This window comes from Manis javanica, chromosome 17, assembly GCF_040802235.1.
Source record: "Manis javanica isolate MJ-LG chromosome 17, MJ_LKY, whole genome shotgun sequence".
In the NCBI taxonomy this organism is placed as follows: Eukaryota; Metazoa; Chordata; class Mammalia; order Pholidota; family Manidae; genus Manis; species Manis javanica.
In genome coordinates this window covers 45464384-45486720 of record NC_133172.1, presented here as the reverse complement: position 1 = coordinate 45486720, position 22337 = coordinate 45464384, and the positions used below count along the sequence as shown (strand labels likewise).

The 22337-nt window shown below is 41.8% G+C and overlaps 1 protein-coding gene across 4 annotated transcripts in view; it reads left to right on the top strand.

Annotated features, from left to right (window-relative positions):
- Positions 1–22337, top strand: part of CDH11 (cadherin 11) — a 142059-nt gene that overhangs the window by 94102 nt on the left and 25620 nt on the right. For all 4 annotated transcript variants that reach the window (XM_037025414.2, XM_037025415.2, XM_037025416.2 and 1 more), the window contains 5 exons: positions 4031–4325; positions 7550–7669; positions 9412–9579; positions 12824–13011; positions 18756–19009. In XM_037025414.2, the coding sequence (XP_036881309.1) occupies positions 4031–4325; positions 7550–7669; positions 9412–9579; positions 12824–13011; positions 18756–19009 (1025 nt within the window). The remainder of the gene's footprint in view (positions 1–4030; positions 4326–7549; positions 7670–9411; positions 9580–12823; positions 13012–18755; positions 19010–22337) is intronic.

The following is a 22337-nucleotide window of genomic DNA, read 5'->3' as shown; positions in this document are numbered from 1 at the left end:
ACCATGGAATTATTGTTCATACATCTTTCCAGCCTTTTTTTTCAATTCATAGACTTATTCATGTTAAGAACACTTCTGTTTTCCACTTAATATTGTACCATAAAAACTCCATTTTTAATGGCTACACACTAGTCTACCAAATTGAAGCACTGTGTATTTAACATTCCTCTCTGGGGCATTATCCTGACCACATCCTGACCCCAAGGTGGATGCCCCTTCCTTTGTGCCCTCATAACGCTCTGTACTGTTTTTATCAGCCCTTTCCTTTTTGTATTACGCATTGTCTGCTGATTCCTCTGTCTTTTCACTGGACCCTAAGCTACTTGCCTTCAAGAACAGTGTCATCTTTTGTCCCCAGATTCCAGCTTTGAAGAAGCTAATGTAAATATTTGATGAAATGAATGATGTGCCATAAGAATAGTGGGGGTTTATCTGCTTTGGCTTAGAGATGCAAAACTCAGTTGGGATGACACGAGGGTCCTAGCGCTACTCAGATTCTGCATTCTTTGTGTAACCTTCTCCCATCCCTCCACCCCCAACACACAAAAGTGCAAGAGTAGAAAAGAGAATGCAAAATATGTTTACACAACTGAATGCCTGCTATCACTTCATGGTAAAACGCAGCCATCTTTCAGAGGATTGTGACCTAATCTGCAAAGAGATAGATGTTCAGATATATAACAGAAAGCCTTGTATGCACATGTCCAGAGCTAGGCAAATGGTAAACTAGGATAAAATAGTCCCTAACCTCAGAATTCAAAGACGCGTGGAAAAGACACTTACTTAAGGACATTTCTTTTTAAGAAGCAAAATGGGGAGTAAGATAACGAGCAAATTCAACAGAAGTGATTATGAATTGACACAGTAATGTTTGGGAGGGAGGAAGGCAGGTTTCATGGAGAACATGGTACTAGCTTGTGACCTGGAAGAGGAGTCGGAGGTATCCAGCAGGGTGGAAGGAACAGGAGCAGAGTCGAGGGGTGCTACTTTCCGAGCCTTATCGGGTCCAGTGATTTTATCTTCATTATCCCTTACATGAAACAGCAATCCATGTTTACATAATTTATACATTTGGAGGAGGCTCATATCAGCATCTCAATAATACTGTATTGTTCAGGGTTGGGAATGTCTTTTTAAAGAGACATACCAAAGGGATTTTTATTCATTTACACCCCAAAATGGAAGGACTATACCCAAAATAGAAATAGACTCGGGAAATGGGAACACAGGGAAATTATTGGCATGTTGAATTTCCTGCACTGAGGACATGGGCTTTGTGCCCAGAGAGGAAGAAGAGACTTCAGTCAAGGCCATGGCTGGACAGCTTAAGCAATGTGGAGAGGTGTGCATGAATTGTCCTGAGAAAATACAACCTTTACCTCTGGATCTTTCTCAATGGGGAGCCATGTGTTGCTGTGGGGGAGCAAACAGGTGCCATGCCTACTGAAAGATGCATAGGGAAAAGCAGGGAGAAAAGGAAGGAGTGATCTTTACTGTCTAGGTACATGAGAATGAGTCTGATGTCAGACTGGATGGGGAAAAGGAAAACAGTGGCTGGGCCCTGCGGCTCTTCCTTTTGAGATAATGTGGGTATATAGTTACCCATGAATAAGGGGAATAGACGCCTAACTTCTTCCCTAATACCCTTTGACTTGGCAACATTCAAGATTGAGTGGTTTAACATGCTCTGAAAAAGTCGAATTTGGCAAACCGCAGACTGAGATTTCTTGCAGGAAACACAGTCTGTGTCATGCTGTGCTGTGCAGACGGGGGGGCCATCGGTCTTCGGGGTTAGGAATCGCTGCGTACGTCCTAGCAACTGGGTCCCTGGATAGCTTTGAATGACTTCCCAAACTACTTTCTGCGTTGAACCTAATAAATATTGTTGTATAGGTCCTCTTTGTTGGAGAGGGAAAAAGAAGGAATTTATATCTGACTTTCACATCTGAGAACACCATAGAAAAAAATAACAAGCAGGATATTTTTAATTTTTTTTGGTGATTTGATCACGAAACAGTATGTTTAACTCAGGAAACATGCCAAACTCATATGTAATATATGAAGGCCCCCCAGAAACATTCCTTCTCTAAGCGCTCCCTTTCAAGTAAGCATTTCATTTATTTTCTTTGTTCTTCATTCACAAGGCTGAGCCCCTAACTTTTGCCAGGTCAGAGGCAGAGAAAACAAACAAATGCAAACCACTGTTGGGCGGTTGGCAGAAGAGCCAAGGGAATGGGGTCAGGGTTCCTGCCCTCAAGTGGAAACTCACACTAAGATAGAGACAGTTCAGTTCCTCCTTTGGAGGCCACCAAATAGCTTCCTAATTTGCTCACAAACTGCCTTACTCATGAGCAAAGTACTAGCCATACTTTCAGGACAACACATAGCTTGTTTTGAATGGTATGTTCTGAAGGGAAGTATTCTTTTAAAAAAGATTTTCTTGAAAAACACTGTGGAATAAAATCTGAATGGTGTTTGTCATTTGTACCTACAGGTACCCCTCTGAGTTGAAATATGCAGTGGTTTCACCAAGGCACTGCAAATCAGTTAGATAATCTTTTGGAAATTGAAACAACACGAAAAATGTTTTAAAAGCAGGGTGTTCAATCTTGCTTTGTGATTCTGGGCAAGCTTTGTAGGCCTTAGCTTCATAATAATAATAATAACAATATTAAAATGATATTACTAATTAATTAATCTTAAAATGGCATTGATAATAATAAGTATTCTTATTTGTTATTGTTATTGGTAATGCAAGTATTAAGTATTGTTATTATCAATGCCATTTGAATACAGGGTTTTAGTTTATACTGAGTTTTCTTATGCAGTAGGTAAAACCCAGGGCTTTTTAGCCACTTGGCTACTCTCGCAGCCCATGAGCATGGTGAAGGTGATACTCACCTCTTCCCACAAAAGGCAGAACAAGGACAGGGGAGCTCTGATTAAGATGGGAGGGGCAAAAGTTGAGATTGGACAATAGAGGGTGAGGAATTTATTTGTACAGGAAAATCAGACATGGTCTTGGGGGTGACCACACACAGAACAGAGGCAAGGCCGAAAGGCGTGGGATGGATGATTAGGAGACCAGGATGATTTCCTGACCCTGCCAAGTGTGGATTTAAGCAAATGACATCATTTCTGTGACTTGGTCAAAGGAGGGGAAACACCTAAAGACATTGTCTGAGGAGCTGTAAATATATCAACCCACCCCACCTACCCCATGCTTATGATCAGAATGGGAGCTTCCTCCAGGCAGGCCACATCCTCAGATCTTCATACCCTGTATGCTACACAGCAGGTCTTCTGGAAAGGTCTCAGCAATAAATTGTTTGTATAACAAAAGCCTGGAAACAACCTTAGTGTCCTTTGGAAGGTGACTGGTAAAGGTAATGACAGTAACCTCCATGCAGGGGATGAGGTCCGTCCATATTCTCCGGAGTAGAAGGGCCACCTGAATTTATTGTTATAGGAATCAGGTGAACACTGGTGTCTGCACTGTGCCATGTTATTGCATAACAATAAAGGCATTTATGTATCTGTGTAGATATTCTTGCATGTGCATAGAATAGAGGATTCACAGGAGACTGGTGAGGGTGTTGTATGTCTCAGCAGGAAAATGAAGGAATGTGAATCAGAAGTAGATGGCTTATTTATCACATAAATGGTACTTTTTTATAATATGTGTATCTTTCAGAATAATTATTAATATATATGCATATGTTTGTATATTTTGTACCTATGTATATGTGTGGGGAGATGGGGAGGGAGAGCGCGAATCTTAGAATTCACAAAAATTCAGGGTTCAGGTTTGAATCCTGATTTTACTGCTCCCAGCTGTGTGACCTCAGCCAAGGCAATTATCTTCCTTAAGATTCCATTTCTCCATTTGTAAAATGGTGTGAAAAATGTCTCCCTCGTGTGTGTGTGTGTGTGTGTGTATACAGTGTACTATAAAAAACAGCTTGCAAGTGAGTCTACTTCCCCAATGCATCCCTCGTGGAATTAACAAGTCTCAACTTCTCTCCTCCAGCTTCATTCTGATATTGACTCTGGTGATGGAAACATTAAATACATTCTCTCAGGTGAAGGAGCTGGAACCATTTTTGTGATTGATGACAAATCAGGGAACATTCATGCCACCAAGACATTGGACCGAGAGGAGAGAGCCCAGTACACGCTGATGGCTCAGGCGGTGGACAGGGACACCAACCGGCCTCTGGAGCCGCCGTCAGAGTTCATTGTCAAGGTCCAGGACATTAACGACAACCCTCCTGAGTTCCTGCACGAGACCTATCATGCCAATGTGCCCGAGAGGTCCAACGTGGGTATGTACCGTAGGAGAGACATGCTTTGTCTACAGCCTGGTGTCTCTGTGGTGCCTGGTGGGTGGGCTGGTGCCTGTTCTCTCCAGTCAAGATATAGACCTTATGCTGTATTTTTTCTGGCAAAATAACAAAAAAAAATTGTTTCAAATATTAAAATGGACCTGGGGTTTTAAAATCTAAACTTACAAAACATGAGGAAGGTATGGAGGTATGGAGGTATGGCAAGTCCGTGATTGAATCCAGGTTATCCCAGCTCTGAAGCTTGTTAGCTGTGTGACTGGGAGCCAGTATGTCTGATTGTTGAGCCTTAATTCTCTCCTCTGTGAAATGGGAATAACAATTTCTAGTCTTGCAGGATTAGAGGTAATATACACTCAGTCACTAGTGCCTGATGACATTCGATAAGTAATAGCAGTGGCAATGTTCATTGCATGTAGGTGTCATGCTAATTGATTTACATGTACTATTGCATTTTATTTTTGCAATGATTCATCTTTGCAATGAGGTCCTATTTGACGTATCTTGCAGATGGGAAATCCAAGGTAGAAACAGTTTAACTAATTTATCCAAGGTTCTCTGAACTATTAAGTGAATCCATAATATACATTTAACTATGACACAATGTCACCATCTATTAGAATAATTCAGAAGTAGGAATGTCATCATGCATAAAGACACATTGTCCTGTTAATAATTCTCTGAAGGATTTCCTCAACTAGACACCTTCTCCTGTAAATAACTTTGGTTTGGTTTTATAAAATGCATCTGTTGGCATCTTTTGAAATATATACCTCAAGAGTTGTCTTTCAGACAGTGGCCGGTGCTTTTCTGCTCAGACAGTGAGTCCGGTTTCATGAATCAGGGATTTAGAGCTCGAATGAATTTAAGGATCATCAGGGACAGACTGCCCATTTTACAGATGAGAAAACCAAGCACCAAGAATTGAAATCAACCTGCTCAAGAAAGTTAAATGCAGAAGTGACCCTAGAGCCTTAAGCCCCTTCCACTTTGTGCCTAGAACCTGTGATGCTAAAAACATAGTCTCCTTCTCTTCCTCCAGGTAAAGTCAAACTCTACCCGTACTTTAGGAAGGCCAGTCCGAGCTGTTTCTTGCCTTCTTTTGCCTTTGTCCTGATCAGTCTGTTAGTGCCTTGGCATTTGCCTGGGGATTTAAGTGAGAAACAGCAGACATCACATGAATCACTGCACAGAGGACAGTAGTGTCAGCATCTGAGCCAGGGGAAAAGGCCAGTCATCACAAAGGGTACTCCAGGGGAATTTTCAGTCCCCACCTTTGGGGCTCCCCGATGCTTAGGGATCACAGCACAACTTGCCATCATGGCTTGTGAGCATAAAGCCTGCTGTCCGAAAGCACTGGGTTGGAAGCCCAGCTATGTCGTTGACAAGCCAGGTGAACCTGGACAGCTGATTACAACTGTTCAGTTTTCATTTTGTCATCTATAAAATTAGTGTCGCGACCCTTCAGGGGCCTAGGCAACACGCCCAAGGTCTTGATTCTTCTCTAGGCTTTATTGTCTAATCTCTCGCAGCGGTTACAGCAGTTGTCGGGAAGCTCCTCCTCCCTCCCGGCGGGCTCCCTTATATTCAGTCACCCAACCAATCCGGGACAGTATCATGCGTGACCTTTAAGCGGATAGGTGTCACGCACCACTCTAAGCGGGCAGCACGAGCTGTGCACGGTACGGAAGTCTGCTGGGCCAATCCCCAACAGGGAAGAGGGGAAAGGGTGGTGAGCAGGAAGCAGGCACCATCTTTAGGGCGTTGTCCAGCTAGAGTGGGGCTCAGCCTCCGCCGTAGGCTGGGCCCCCACAATTAGGATAATGTAAACTATGCTGAAGGTTATGTAATGTAACGTAAGTGTAAAATACAAAGCATTGTAAGGGACTTAGTGGAATTCTAGAAGCACATTAAGCATCAAAAACAATAATTTACTAGCTGTACAATGATGGACAGAGAATGGAGCTCATTCTCCTTTATAAATCTCTACTTCCTAACATGGTGCCTGGTTTTACGGGCAGAGCTCAGGAAAAGTGGTTTGCGTGAAACAGTAAATTACAGAGAAGTAATTAGGAAAAAAGTCAGATTTCTTTTTATACCAGGTGAAAATCATGGACAACCATGTAAAGAAAGGTTTTCAGAGGCTGTGTAAACGGGCTCCTTTGCCTCCCACCCAGGACCTTGCCCCTCTGCTGAAAATGTCGTGGGAAGAACTTAGGTTTGATTGTTTGCTGGGTGGGGGTTGGACACCTGGCTCTGGCAATAACCCACTTTGCAAAACAGATTTGCAAAACTTTATACCTCTCACAACCTGTTTCCCACAAATACAATGAATGTAAAATATGCCAAGCAGAGGGACACTGGCAGAATACACAGAATATGCCCCAAACAGCGCCAGGCAAAGAGGAATCCAAAAATTGCCAGTTTACTTCCGCCAGCATCTCTCCCCCATTCGGCGCCCAACACTCCTTGCCCTTGGGTATTTGTGACCACCAGGGAACAGAGGATTTTCTCGGAAAGGTAGAATCCCATCTTCCTCCAATTCCCTGGCTTCTTTTAGTTCTGATCCGTGAATTCTCACCTTAGGTCTCACAATATGTCAATGGTGGTTTCTGTTAAATGATTCCCAGACCCGTTAGAGGTGGGAAGATGCAATTTTTATGCCATTAGGGAACAACATTCTCTACAATATTTATAGCCATAAATTAATTAAAATGTAGTATTAGCAGCCATTTTATTACATGCAAAGCAACAATAAAATGATATATTTATTGCTCTGCTACAGATGGAGGACTGTACTCTGTCCTTTCCTGAAAAGCAATTCATCATTAATTATCCTTTATTATACTCTTTGGGAAGATTTTTATTTAATTATTTGATTTACTGAACATTTCAATTGCATAAGTCTTAGAATATTTTTGCAATAACGTTCATATCATTTCACCAACTAAGCAGGATGTACTATGAATGTAGAAAGTTCACTTACAAGCTATGGGAATTTTTAAAAAGAAGGAAGGAAAGAAAGAGGGAGGCATTGCAGGAGAGAGGGAGGAGAATTATTTTGCATCTCAAACCCAGAAAATGAGAATATGTTGAATGATCGTGGAGCTTTCCTCAGTTTTTAATTATAAGATGAAATGTTATAAACTAGAATATAATTTGAAAAGCTGAGAAGGTGTTGCTAATGAATTTATTTCACTTTAAAGGAACATCAGTAATCCAGGTGACAGCGTCAGATGCAGATGACCCCACCTATGGAAACAGCGCCAAGTTAGTGTACAGTATCCTGGAAGGACAACCTTACTTTTCGGTGGAAGCACAGACAGGTACCGTGGGATGTCAGTGTAATTTGTGGCACACTGTGAATAGGGAGTCCTAGCCTGCTCACCAAACCTGTTGGAGTCTCAGTTTTCTTGAATATAAATAGGGCTACCTTACAGGATTATTGTGAGGACTAGACACACATACATGTGCCCAGCATATCGTTAGCATCCAGGGAACCATATTTATTACTGCTTCTGCCTGTATGTCACCATGTCACAATAATAACTATCACCTTAAAATGCAAGTTTTATCTTACAATTTTTATCTTAACATTCAACTGTGGGTCCGAATTGAGAAACCAGTAAACTTGAGCACTGATCTAAAAACTGGCTGCTCTCAATGCTTGCTTTGAAAACCACTGTGCAGGGTGGTGGGAGCGGTTGTTAACATCCCAGTAACTTTAGGAGGTAGCGCACTCCCAATCTCTTCCACTGTGCTCATAGATTCCCAGTGGGCATCAGCATCCATAAAGAAGATTGCAAATTTCTTACAGAAAACAAATAGCAAACCAAAAGTGTGCCAAATGTAACAACCCAAACCAAAATGTTCCACTTCATTTATGCCAAATATTTTTCTAGGATCATTTTATGAGAGTAAACACTGAAGTCCTGTGAAACTGCTGTGAAATATAACATTATTTCCAAACCCTTTTTTCCACAATGTGCCCCATATATTTGAAAGATATTTACAAATAATCTGCACTTACTGTTATTATTAAGTTTTACCAAATATATATGTGAACATAGATACACAGTCTGCCAATCAGCTATGTTGCCCATTTACCATATGTAACTTCCAGTTACCTTTGCAATCCTTTATTTGTAGCTACTTTGCTTCAGAACACAATCTATGGGGCTACTTGCTATGATTTCATCAAAGTCATTTATATTTAGCCTTTCCAGATTAACTGCTGATAAATGTGTGATTTCACCTAGATTTTTAAGATGTTAGAAAATAGTAGAGCTACCCCATTTGCAATCTTCTTTGTCTTAGAAAATCTTGGTTAAGACCCTACCAAATTATTTGACAGATCATAAGGAAAATGAGGTTCAGTGAGTTCCGGGTTTTGCTGAGAACCATAGAAACATTAAGGGGTAAGAGAGGGACCAGGATTTAAGGCTTCCACAGTGCTCTGTATTTCCAGTATAAATATTACCACACCTACAGGGAGAAAAAGCATACACACATTCCCAAGAGATTTAAGTGAGCACGGTTTCCATGCAAATCATGTGCTACTGTCCAGGGACCTTGTAGAATTCAATCATTAATTTACCATTGTTGTCCTTGATAGGCAAGAGTAGACAGTCATGTTTGTATAGCACTGCATGTATTTTTAACCCACCTGCCTCAATCTTTTAAAATTTGGGATTAACATTTTAATGTAATACATGGAGAAAGTTCTGCTGACAGTGCAAAAGCATGTGTTTAGTCATTGATATCCATGCAATGGGCCCTCACATATTAAGTGTTAGGCCTGAGAATAGTGAGGTTATTACTTGCATTTACAGTGCAACCTATAAACATATAAAATGTAAATGCTATATTAATAAATATGGCCCTGTGCTGGAAAAGACATCTCTGTGATGCTCCATGTATTGGCTACTTTATAATTGTCATGTTGAAGTGACTTTGCTGTGAGGTCAGGGGGTGTTGTATTCTTCGTTGCTTCCCTGTGCCCAGAACATTTCTTGTTATCATGTTGTTATCACTGAGCATGTGTGATGTTTCCCACTCGCCTGCCCAGGTATCATCAGAACAGCCCTTCCCAACATGGACAGGGAGGCCAAGGAGGAGTACCATGTGGTGATCCAAGCCAAGGACATGGGGGGACACATGGGTGGACTCTCAGGCACAACCAAAGTGACGATCACACTGACTGATGTCAATGACAACCCGCCCAAGTTTCCACAGAGTAAGTACAGGGCTTGGCTTTCACTTCTCCACGGTGCCACAGCCAGTTGTCTCCTCTGTCCCATTCCTGCTCTCTCCACTTCCAAGAAGAAAAATCTGGAAAAACAGAGGCTCTTATGATCACTTTTGCCATAAATGAAAACAAAAACAACTCAACAGCATAAACAACAACAAAAATGTAAGGTGGAGCAGAGGTAGTAGGAGTAAGAAGAGACATGAAAAGTTCCATGACACTGGAAACAGAAAATCTATTTTATGAAGTTAGTAGATACTAGCGATGCAGTCTAGTAATCCATTAACCTTTCTCCATCTCAGTGTGCTCATTTCTAACCTGGACATAGCAGTGCCTGCATCAGGTATCTATTGCTTTGTAACAGACTTTCCAAAATCTTTGTGGCTTTAAACAATAATAATCATGTGTCACGAGTCTGCAATTTGGGCAAAACTTGGAGGAAACACCTTGTCTCTTGTTTCCATAGCATCGAGTAGGGACACCTTGATTAAGGCTGGAGGATCCACTTTCAAGATGTCTCACTCACGTCGTTGGTGAGGTGGTGTGAGCTGTTTGGTCCTCTCCATGTAGACCTCTCCCTGGAGAGGCTTGGACAGGCTTTGAAAATGAAAGCCCCAAGGACATCAAGCAGAAACTGTATGGTCTGTTGTGACTTGGCTTCAGAAATCACATAGCATCTTTCCGCTGTAGTCTTAAGACTGCCGAAATGTAAATGGAGTTCCTGTGGCCCCCACCTTTCAATAGGAGACTGTCAAAGTCATGCTGAAGAAAATGCATGTGGAATGGGAGATACTGTTTTGACCATTTTGGGAAAATACTGTCATCCACAGGACCTAATTAATAAGATGTTATTAGAATGAAATGAGCAAATATAAAATCTTATACCTGGCATAAATTGTCAACAAATTTTAAAAATATTATTATTGTCTGGGGGACAATGATCCTTCTATAAAATGTATAGGATTGCTGAGGGAAATAAAAGAAAACAGTTTAATAATCCTAATACATCATAATTACAACTGCCATCTTTCTGCAAAAGCCTACATTGTACAGATAAAACTGGATTCCATGAAAGGTGCAGGAAGTTGCCCAAAGAATGTAGCAAAGCCAGAATTTGAACACAAATCGATTTGAGTATGTAGAGGTATAGACCAAGCTGTAGTTTGATGATAATGATGCCATTGCTGCTGCTATGTGTGGGATTCACCAGGAAAGAATCTTCTTCCTTAGATTAGGGAGCAGCTGGAACTACCTGTGAACTTATTGCCAGAGAGGTGGTACTTTTTGCAAATGTGGGTACAAGGAAGGCAGACAAATACAGCCCCAGGAGAGATGAAGGAAGACTGCTTCGCCTGGTCACGCACAAAGTTCAGCATTCCCAATAAGCTTAAGGCTCATAGAGCACTCCACAAAGCTGCATGCTCCATTACCCACACTGTAAAATTGTTTGGTGTTCTAGAAGCAAGAGGCCAAACAGGATTATTAACAGGCAGCCCTTGCTCACACAGAGACTAGTTTCCTAGCCATGAACTCAAATGATATTTGGAGAAAACCAACTCACAGCAGGTTTTTCTAAATTTTTGTTTAAATTGGTAATGGTCTACAGAGACCCTGCCTCCCACTGGTCCCCGAATTTGGAGGTGTGATTAAGTTGAATATGGAGCCAAATGAAAGTATTCAAAGAGAAATCATATATATACATATAGACAGAGTACTGGAACTGATAAAAATCCACGTAGGAGGAAACTAAAATGTGAAGTGGTTAAATGGCTTGCCCGAGACCACTCAGCTTGGAAGTGGCCCAGGCAAGGTTTCCAGCTCTGGCTTCTCTATATTGCTTCACACAGAATGTTTTTAAAATATGAAAATGTTAGCAAGATCATCTCAAATATCACTTCCCTACCAAAACCCTTCCAGTGACTCCCCACTGAATTTAAGCAAAACCTGAAATCTTCTCTGTCTCCTCCAAAGCCCTTTTTTTTCACACTGTGGGGACCCATCCTGCCTCCATTCCTACGTGCCCTTATCTCTTAATGGAAGGCTCCAGTCACAGTGTGTTCTGGCCAGTTCGGATGCCCTCAGTGTGTGCCCGCATCAGGGTTTTTGGCATTTGCTCTTCCCTTGGTCTGTCATTTCTATCCCCAGGTATTCATATGGCTGCTAGTTCCGTCCATTCGAGGAGTTTGCATGCCCTGTGAGGGGTGTCTTCTCTGACCACCCCATTCTAAGCAAACTCTCTCCCTCCTTCTTCTCACTCCACCTACTGGGCACAACCTACACATCCACACACACACATAAATGCACGTCTCACACACTCATGTACACACATATTTGTACTCACAAGCACACACTTAACACTTAGATGCACATTAACACACACACACACATTCCCCTCATGCACAGCCATATACTTACACACAGAGCTGCACATGCACCATCTCATTACTGCCCACCCCAACCCTACTTTATTTCTCTCTAGCCATGACATCACAGTCTGGGTACAGTTGCCTTTTGTTCTCTTTAATGTACCCCACTAAGGGGGAGAAACTTGATAGTTCGATTTACTACTGAGTCTCCAGGGACTAGGACAGTGTCTGGCACATATTTGGTTCCCAATAAATATTAAATAAATGTATATAGAAGAGCCACCCTGGGGGACACCTGTCCAGAGAAGGCAGAGCTTGATCACATGATGAAGGAGGTAAAATAGGAGAAGAGTCAAATAGAGAGACAGAAGGGTAAGAACCTTGAAGGATAACTTTTTCTTTTGATTTTAAAATAAATATGGAGCTATAAAAGGGTTTTAAACAGAGAAGAGATTTTTCCTGAGCACCTCGCAGTGCCACACATGAGCCTTGCAATTAATTCATAGACCATCCTGAAGATATGAGAGAAAATCTTGTCTTTTTGAATGTATAAAGACATACATGGTCCTCCGTCATTTCCTGATGGGAAATGTAACTGAGTGTTGTTTTCCTTTCTTGCATGTGGTGGATGACCCCACCACATCACCCTGGACCCCAGTAGTATTTCATCATCTTTGTGGAGCACATTTCTTTGACAAGCAGGCCATGTGGGATCTTCCTCCCATCCATTCACTTATTTCATGTTTTCGATCAATAGAAAGTTCAAGTTCGAGCCCTTTGAGAAATTTATCGGGATTCAGTGAGATCTGAAGTCTTACAGCTGCCAAATAAAAGGGGAAATGCGAACAGGTGTCTCCTTCTTCCAGGCGTGTACCAGATGTCTGTGTCAGAAGCAGCTGTCCCCGGGGAGGAGGTGGGACGAGTGAAGGCAAAGGACCCAGACATCGGAGAAAATGGCTTAGTCACATACAATATCGTTGATGGGGACGGAATGGAGTTGTTTGAAATCACAACGGACTACGAAACACAGGAGGGCGTGGTGAAACTGAAAAAGGTGAGTTTGGGTGAGGAACGAGCTTTATCAGGGATGTGGCTTTGCTCAGCCAGGGTCACACTGCAGGCCGCAGGGAGTTGAAGGTTAAGAAATGAGAATCTGGGCAACTGTGGGCCAACTTGATGTTGCAGTTGAGCTCTGAGCTCTGAGGAGGTATCAGAGCTGTGTTTCTTTCTGGGAGCTAGCGAAGAGGCCGATGATGCCTGCCGGAGACTGCTAGTTAGTTCTTGGAGGATTTGGCACAATTTTCCTATGGAAAGATGGATAGCCAGATAAATCTAGGTTTGGGAGAAGCAGCCCTGAGCATGCATGGAGTCTCCCTTCTAGCTTTTCCAGGCTGCATCTATGTGCATAGGCTGTTGAGAACTTCTTTATCTCAAATGTCCAAGGCCTACTGCATTGCTGGGCCCTCTGTGAAACGTGAACCAATTCTCTGCTTGATTTGGTCTCAAAATTGAACCCAAGAAAAAAGAAGAGTGGGTGTTCTCCATAGTCAAATGGTCACTAAAAATCTTTTCCTTGGGATCAGTTCACTACAAAGGGGAGTCTATTATCTGTCCTTGTTTTATTTTAAAAATCTTGCATTTACTCAATACCAAATATTGGCCAAAGCCTGGACCTCTTACAAGCATTCATTTATTTTTTACAAAAATCATATAGCATAGTTACCTATTGTCCCAATAGGCAATAATACCTTGTTTTAGTTATGAGGAAATTAGTGCTCAGATAGATTAAATAATTTGACCCTCTCATAATTCCATGGCTACCAATTTGCAGACATGGAATTCAAACATAGGGTAAACGTGGGGTATTCTGGAAAATCTCCCTACCTAAGATGCTTTGGAAACAGCTGGACCAGAAAGGGTTTATAAAGGAGAGCCAGACAGGATTCACTTTCAAGGGGAGAATCAGTTCTGGTATGTTCTAAAATGGTTTCCCCCCTGATTTACCACTTGAGAAACCAACACCTCTCTATCATCAAAGTGCATAGAGCATAACCTTTGAATTGGATGACAGGATTACCTTGGTTTTAATCAAGCATTCATTTTCAGCTTGGTTTTGTGGCATGAGAATTAGGCTCCTTGGTGTGATGGAGAAGGTTGGACTGTAACACTGATGCAAAGTTAATCTGAAGAATCAACAGAGGCCACTAGCTGGAGAGGAGGCAAGGGCACCAGATGGGGAAAGATTCCAGGGAGGAATCTTTTGGTAAAGGGAGAAGGGAGACATGGGCTCTAGGAAGGTAACTTTTTGCAACATTCGGAAGCATTCTTGGTTTTGGGAGAAATATTATGGGACAAAAAAAGAGAATGGAGGAGGTAGGTGACTCTGTGGTAAAATAATATGGAAGTTGGGAAAAGTCAACATTAGTGACAGTCAATGGTATAGCCCAGGGACCCAAATCATCAGCCAGAAGAGGCTGGGCCCTCATGCCCTCTGGCTTCTCCTTTAGAAAAGCAGCTGTGTGAATTGTGTTTAGCATAGAGCTGTCCACTCACTCATCAGTTAATATTGCTGTCCCTCCTGCTTGTGGCTGCCGTATGAGCATTGCCATCAGAGATTCCTGCCTTCCAGCCTTTGCTGTTTAAGTAATTGCATAGTTGGTTATGCTAAGGTTGTCACCTGGTTTCAGTGTATTCAGGGTATAAACATACATTGTGTCTCTAAAATCCTGAAACATTTAAATCACCCCATGGAACTCACATGTTGCAAATGAGCTCTCTGCATATAATTAATTTGCACATTTCTCCCCAATTCAGTGTGTTTATTCCAGGCAACGGAATAATCTTCTATAAAGCACCGAAGTTTTGGTTTAAAACAATAAGATGTTGCTGCATTTGTAACAGAATGTTTGACTAAACTTGTACCACTAAGTTCCAAATGCCCAACAGGAAAAAAATGCGTATTTTTCAAGAGGTGAATTTAATAGCATAAGATGATGGATCCTTGTGGAAGTCATTAAGTATGATTTAATAGAAGCCATTAACTATGATTTAATAATTTAAAAGGATATAGAGGAGAAATCATCAGAACACTTTTGTCTCTTAAAAATATCCTTTAAATACAGTATTTTCATTCCTTTTTTCATTCATTCACCTATTTTTCTACCAAGAGTTACTGAGTTGTTATTATTGGTGAGGCACGTCCTTTGTGAGAGGCCAGGCATCTATAGTGAAGAGACAGCGGCTTGGCCACAGGGAGATCACAGTTTAACAGGAGAACTATGTGAAAAGACAATTCAATAGAGCTGGTGTTCTCAGCCTTGGCACTATTAACATTTCAGGACAGACAGGCTTTGTCATAGGAAGCTGTGTTGTGCATTATGGAATGTTTAGAACACCTCTGGCCTCTCCTCACTAGATACCGGTAAGCACGTACCCTGCCCCACCCCACTGGTTGTGATGATATGAAAGAGCTCTAGACATCACCTACCTATCCCCCAGGATGGGGTAGAATGAAATCCCTCCCCAGTGGAGAACCAATTATACTAAAGTGTGATAAAATCTATGAATATGGATCATGAGTGACTTCTTTCGGTGGCATTTCTTGAGCTGACTCGTGATGGATGAGTAGGAATTTACCATGTAGATAAGGAGAGGAAGGGCAGAATAAAAACAGCTCATGAGGAACTGGTATTGATGAAAACTGAGTCAGCTCAGTCTTGAGGGTTTTGAGGGGGACACAGTGGGACCAGTTGAAAATGGCTGTTGGAATTCATGGGGAAAATGACAAACAAAGAAGGCACAAGAGGTGAAGGGAGAGAATCTAAGAGATATTTAGGAGATAAAGTCATTCACTTATTGCATAGCTTAGGAAGCAATAAATATTTCTGGAGTACTGACTCAGTGTCAGGCACAGTAAGTGTCAGCGGCATAATGGTTCGTGAGAGGGAGAGAACCTGCCCTCAGGATATTCAGACAATCTCTGTGTAGTTAGCTGAAGAAGAATAAAGGCGGAACTTATACTGTAGGCAGCTTGGTAGACTTGGAAAGGAAAATCTAATTTGTTCACTGCGGTACCCTTGACCGAGGGCAACTCTCATTTATCGCAGAGAGATCCTGTCACAGGTTCTGAGCTATTTATTTCAACCAAATAAACTCCTTGTAAAGCAGTGTGAAAGCCCCTTTAGAAACATTTCAAATAATCCTATTTTAATAAACTGTCTTTATGTCTGATTATTTCTTTATGTTCTTTGTCCACATGTATAGATGTTGGCTATATAACATTTAACACAGCTGCAATCATAGGGGGATCTGATTTGTTAATGTCATGGCATAAACATTTTACATGCTGTTATATAATATACATAATCATTTTTAATGACTACATAACATCTCATCCTATTGATGGGCCATTATTTCCTTAATAAAATCTCACAGTTGGATTTGGTGTTCTGTGCGTATGTTTCCCCTGACTAGACATAACCTTCTGTTATATCTAACAAACATCATGCATTTTTGAATATTGTTTGTTTTGGCTTTCTGTTGAATTAATCCCTCTGGGAGAATTTTCAAAGGTGGGATTAGTCAACTAGGGGGTATGAAGCTTTTTATGGCTTATGTAGTGTGTTGCTTCATTTAGCTTTATTTCAGCTACTCATCACATGGATATAAATGCTCACATGGGAAACTACCTTAAATCTTTTTTGAAAAGAGTCAGGGGATAAATTGTAGGTAAATGTTTTCCATCCATCAGCCCGCTTCCCATTCAGTCAAAATGATTAGCGCATATGATCACTTGATAGAGTCACTCCTGGGTGATGGAGAGGCAGAGATGAACAAGGCTCAGTATGGTGAGGTGGGAGATGAGGGGTCACAGAAGGGCAGCCATGGGACCAAACCGATCTGCATGGGGAGTAGACGAGGCCTTCCCAAGGCAATGTGGCTTGGGCTGACCACCAGGAGACTTACTCATATTTCACCAGATCAGCCAAAGGCATTCCAGACAAACATTTGCAAAAATCTGGGGAGTTTTGCTTGGAATCTGAGAAGTATGAGTCCAGTTGCAGCATGACTATATACTAGCCTCAACCTCAACAGGGCCTTTCTTTGGGAATATGGCTCTGAGCCCCTAGGCATATGCCTAAACCAAGTTCAAAAGACTCTGTTCTGGGAGCATCAGTGGACTATCTGAGGTTAGAAAATCTTTTCTTACCTAGTTTCAGAACTATCATATTCCAGTTTTTGATTTTGTCTAATAATTGCCAAGATTTTTGAGAAATCGCAGCAATCTTATACCTTCAGCCTGTGCACACAATTCCTTTCAGCTGCTCGGTAACCCAGAGAAAGACAAAGGAGCTGCTGAGTTCCTAAATGATGGTACAGCTGAGGACAGATTTCACTTCAGGAGAAAGGAGTGTTCCCTGACTCTGGGGAGACCGGGGTGAGAAGATGATAGGGAAGTGTCAGGTATTTTGAATGTGTTTCACCTTCCAGAAACTGGAGTCAGCCTTAGTTTGGGGTTTTGTAGAATGAGGTCAGGACTAAATCCTATGATTATATGGCCCATTCAAAATAAGTGTGTGCCAAGCAGTCAACAGCAGCCTGGCAGGCAGATGCTGGTCTTAAAAGACCAACTCTCCAAACATTTGGTAGTTGAGCATCTTCCAGAGTGCTAATTAGAAAGTTCTGTTCCCTAAGCATGGGGGCTTGTTTCTTTGCTACAGTTTTACTTTCCACCCTTTGGTGATTGATTCTCTGTATGTACCTCCTCTCATTCAGAATTAGGGCATATTTACTATCAATTTTCCAGTATCTGCAACCATTCGAATGCTACTTCTCAATTTTTTTTCCATATCTGTATAAAATCTATACCATTTATAATTGTTTTTCTTCAATGGACTTTTAAAAGCATATATGCATTTTTTTAACAAGGAAGCATTATTCACATAGTCATATATCACATGCCATACATAAAAGGTAACCTAAAAATGAATGCAGTCAAAACAAAACTATGTCATTGTATTCTCAGCTAGAGAATTGCATCATAGTCTCTCAAAAGAGAGATTAAGAAGCATAACAGGTTTGTTAAAAATCAGCACTTACTGAGATATTCTCCTTGATGTGTTTGGGAATGGAAGAATTAGAAAAGGAATAATAGTGTCAATTAGTAAGTTAATGCCATTCAACAAATCCATCCACTGAAATTACCCATAAACCACCTTAAGTCATCGTACAGGCCACTGCTAGGAAGGGTCCCAGACTTAGGGAAATGCTACATGGTCAGATATCTTAAAAATGTCACTATCAGTATGATTAAGCCAGATGTGTATGTGTGGTGGGGGGTGTGGGGGGGTGTGGGTAGGGGAGAAGTCAACAGGTCCTATTTTTATTCTTTGGCTGAAATTCAGTGGGTATTTTTATTTTTATTACCAAGTACTTTACAGAATGGGCAACAGTATTTATTTTCGTGGTGTTTTAGTTCCTTTCCTTACATGATTTTGAGTGACTGATTCGGGCAGCCATAGTGTTGTTCTATAGAAAAGGTTCATTTTAGGTGATGTCGTGTTTCTGTATGTGTTGTCTCCTAGAATAACTAACCCATTAAGCACATTCCAAATTTCAGCAATCGATTTGTCTGAATTTCTGACCAAATGGCTCAGGTAATTGGGTATTGAATAGACGCTGATTTTCTGTCTTTGAGGAACTATTCACTCTGCCCTATAAAAAAAAAATATAGCCAGTGTTTCTCCTCCATTATCCTTTCAAGGAACTGGCTGTCAATCTTCTCTTTCTTCTTGCCAGCCTGTAGATTTTGAAACCAAAAGAGCGTACAGCTTGAAGGTGGAGGCAGCCAATGTGCACATCGACCCGAAGTTCATCAGCAACGGGCCTTTCAAGGACACTGTGACCATCAAGATCGCAGTGGAAGATGCTGATGAGCCCCCCATGTTCTTGGCCCCAAGTTATATTCATGAAGTCCAAGAAAATGCAGCCGCTGGCACGGTAGTTGGGAGAGTGCATGCCAAAGATCCTGATGCTGCCAACAGCCCAGTAAGGTACAGACAGATTTATTTTAAAAGCCTAGATGGTAAATTTTAGAGGCAGGAGGTTTTAGGAAAGCCCTGCAGGAAGCACATCCTTCCTTTAAAAAGGATCTAGGATGACCAGGTTCAATGCCATGTAAACAAGATTAAGATTTTGAGGGCATGAGTTCTACTCCACCTCTTACCCTGATTTTTTGGATAGGCTTGTTCGATTTCAGAATCTTTCTCTGGAGCAGATTTCCTGGAGTAGAGGTGGTGATGTAACCCTTAGCTGGACTTGTCTGTCTCAGGGAACTGTGGTGAAGTATAACTCATGATTGTGAAACAATTAGGTAATTATAATTTGTTGAACACCTTCTTATGCTCCAGTTATTCTACTAAGTGCTTTAGTTGTAGGTTCTAATTTATTTCATAGGAATAGTCATCCCTTCAGTTGAGAGGAAAGTGGGGCCTCTGCACAGGAAAGAGATTTGCCCAGAGCAACACAGCCTGTGGACAGGAGGCCAGGAAAGCAAGCTCTGTCTGTCTGATGGCTGCAGAGCACTTTGAGGAGATAACAAAGGGCGACACAAAGTTAGGGGCTTTTATTATTATGAGTGTATTTTTGTGACTAAGAGCGATTCAGAACCCTGCCTCCGCACTTCTCCCAACCTGAGTTAGTGTCCAGGGAGGCTGATGAAGAAAATGGGAGGCTGAGGAGAAGGCTGCAGTCAGAGATTCGAGCCATGTGCAGGGCAGAAACGTGCTGCTGTCTGAAACCTGCCCTGGACTGGCTTCTGGCAAGTGCTTGTTTTTCCATAGTCACTCCCTGAATCCCTTTCTTGCCTGGATTCCTTCCTCTGCCTCCTCATGGCCTCCCTGCCTTCAGTCTCCCATCTACCTTTCTATCATCCTATAGCCAGGCTGATCTTTTTAAAATTCACATCCAAACATCACATCATACTGCAGTTAAATGTCGACCAAAAAAAAAGAGCAATGACCGAATCATTTCCTTACCGCCCCTCCCCAATAATCCCAACTGTCTTACTTAGTTTAAGCCTCTTCTTCAAACGCCAATTCCCACGGTGCCCTGCTGCTCTCTTCCACTTCCTGTCTTACTCTCCATTTGCATCAGACTCGCAGTTGCAGCTACACAGTGCTAATGCCTGCTTTGAAGTAGAACTTGCTCTCCTCTAATTCCTGATCTTTACATGTTCTCCTCCTGCTTGGAGCTCTCTCCCTCTTTCTTTCCATCTTGTTACATGACACCCATTTTTCCCACCTCCACTTAGGTGTCATCTCCTCTAGGAATTCTTCCAAGGTGCCATGGGTCAGCTGCAGCTTCGCCTCATAGCACTCACTACGCTGTGTCACAGTGACGCCTCATGTGGTGTGTTGTCCTGGGCACACTCTGAGAGGGCCAAGGACATGTCTGTGTTGATCAGGGGTTGATAAACTAGAGCCCACAGAACAAATCCAGCCACCATCTGCATTTTGAGGAATCTTTATATTGTTTTCCTTAATGGCTTTATCTTGAAGAACTGTCTTTACCCCCATGTTCATTGCAACATTGTTCACTGTAGCCAACATATGCAAACTGTCTAGGTGTCCACTGACAGATGAATAGATAAAGAAATTATGCTGTGTATCTACAAAGGAATATTATTTAGCCTTAAGAAAGAAGGAAATTCTGCCGTTTGTGATGTCAGGGATGAATTTGGAGGACATTATGCTAAATGAATTAAGCCAGATACAGAAAGACAAATATAGCACGATATCACTTATTTTGTGGAATCTAAAAAAGTCAAACTTAAAGAAATAGAGAGTAGGACAGTGGTTGCCAGGGACTAGGGGATGGGAAAAATGGGGAGATGTCAGTGAGAGGCTATAACTTTCAGTTATAAAATGAATAAGTTCTAGAGATCTAATGTACAACATGGTAACTATAGTTAATAATAATATATTGTATACTTGAAATTTTCTAAGAGTAAATCTTCAGTGTTCTTTCCACACACACACAAAATGGTAACTATATGAGGTGATGAATATGTTAATTAGCCATATCATTGTAATCATTACACACAAGATATACTTATAGCAAAACACTACATTATGCACATTAAATACAGACAGATTTTTATTTGCCAATCATACCTCAAGAAAGCCAGGGGGAAAGTAAACAGATTTGAGTATGAAAAAAATTTCCATGGACGTTGGAGTTTTTCGATTTATACCAAAGAAAATGATGACAGGGCAGAAGGAAGTCCCAGATGTAAATGTTGTTTAGATGCCTTTAAATCTTTGAATCTTCTCCCTTTGGGGAGAAAGGAAGAGAATTACCCTTTATTGAGTATCCTCTCAGCCCAGACATGTTGCATTGTTAGGTAAGTTAACCCTCTAACACTCTTTGACACTATGGCTGTTTTAGGGTCCAAGAAATGGAAATACTGAGGCTCTAAGGGGTGACATGAATTCTTAGGGTCACATGGCCAGTCAGTACTGGAGACCAGATTTTAGTGTAGATCTACCTTGAGTCCATTCTGAGCTTTGTACTCTAGCCAAGCAGCTGCTAATGAAAAGATTACCTGAGAAGGTTGGAGTACTGTGTTCTCTTGTCCAGGAAGATACATTACATAATGACTAAGGATCATTGTAACACCTTTAAACTACTCAAAAATGTTCAAGGTGTGACTTTTAGATGAGTTAGCTTTAACCTAAAATCTTGAGATGCATTAGCACCTTTTTAGAAGAGGGGTGATGAAAAAACAGCTCATTTCCTCTGCCATCTCATTGTCTCCAAGGAACCACATCTGCAATTGTTTATTTGGGTCATGTTTGCAATGGTAGCTGTTCTGATCATGCAGACAATTTCCGTGTCTGTGATTATCCAAAGATGCTCAGTACTGCCCTTGAACTAACCCCCTCACCCACTCAGGTCTCATAGACTTGCCAAACAAATTGTAGAACATTCCAAGCTTTTTATTCCATGGGCCTCTGTATCTCCAGGAGTAAGGTGGTTCCTCGTCCAGGACAAGTTCATTAAAAGTCCGATGAAACTGAACGGCAGGGCAGGCTGGAAGGAAGGGTTGTATTGCTCACAGCTCAGTCTCCCATCGGCTCCTCTAGCTGGCCCCTGTTCTGTCCCTGCTGCCAAGGCACATGCTCACTTCCTCTGCCCGCCCGTTCCAGGAGGAACTCACTGAAGGGTCCCTGGGGACTGGCAGGCACCAGACCAATTAAGTACCAGGAATGGAGGGGAGGAGAGAACGGCTCTTTTCTCCCCACCCCTTGCCCACGTGTGGCTCTGCCATGGCCCATTGATATACAAATGGGCCCTTATCCTCAGACCACTATGAAAGCC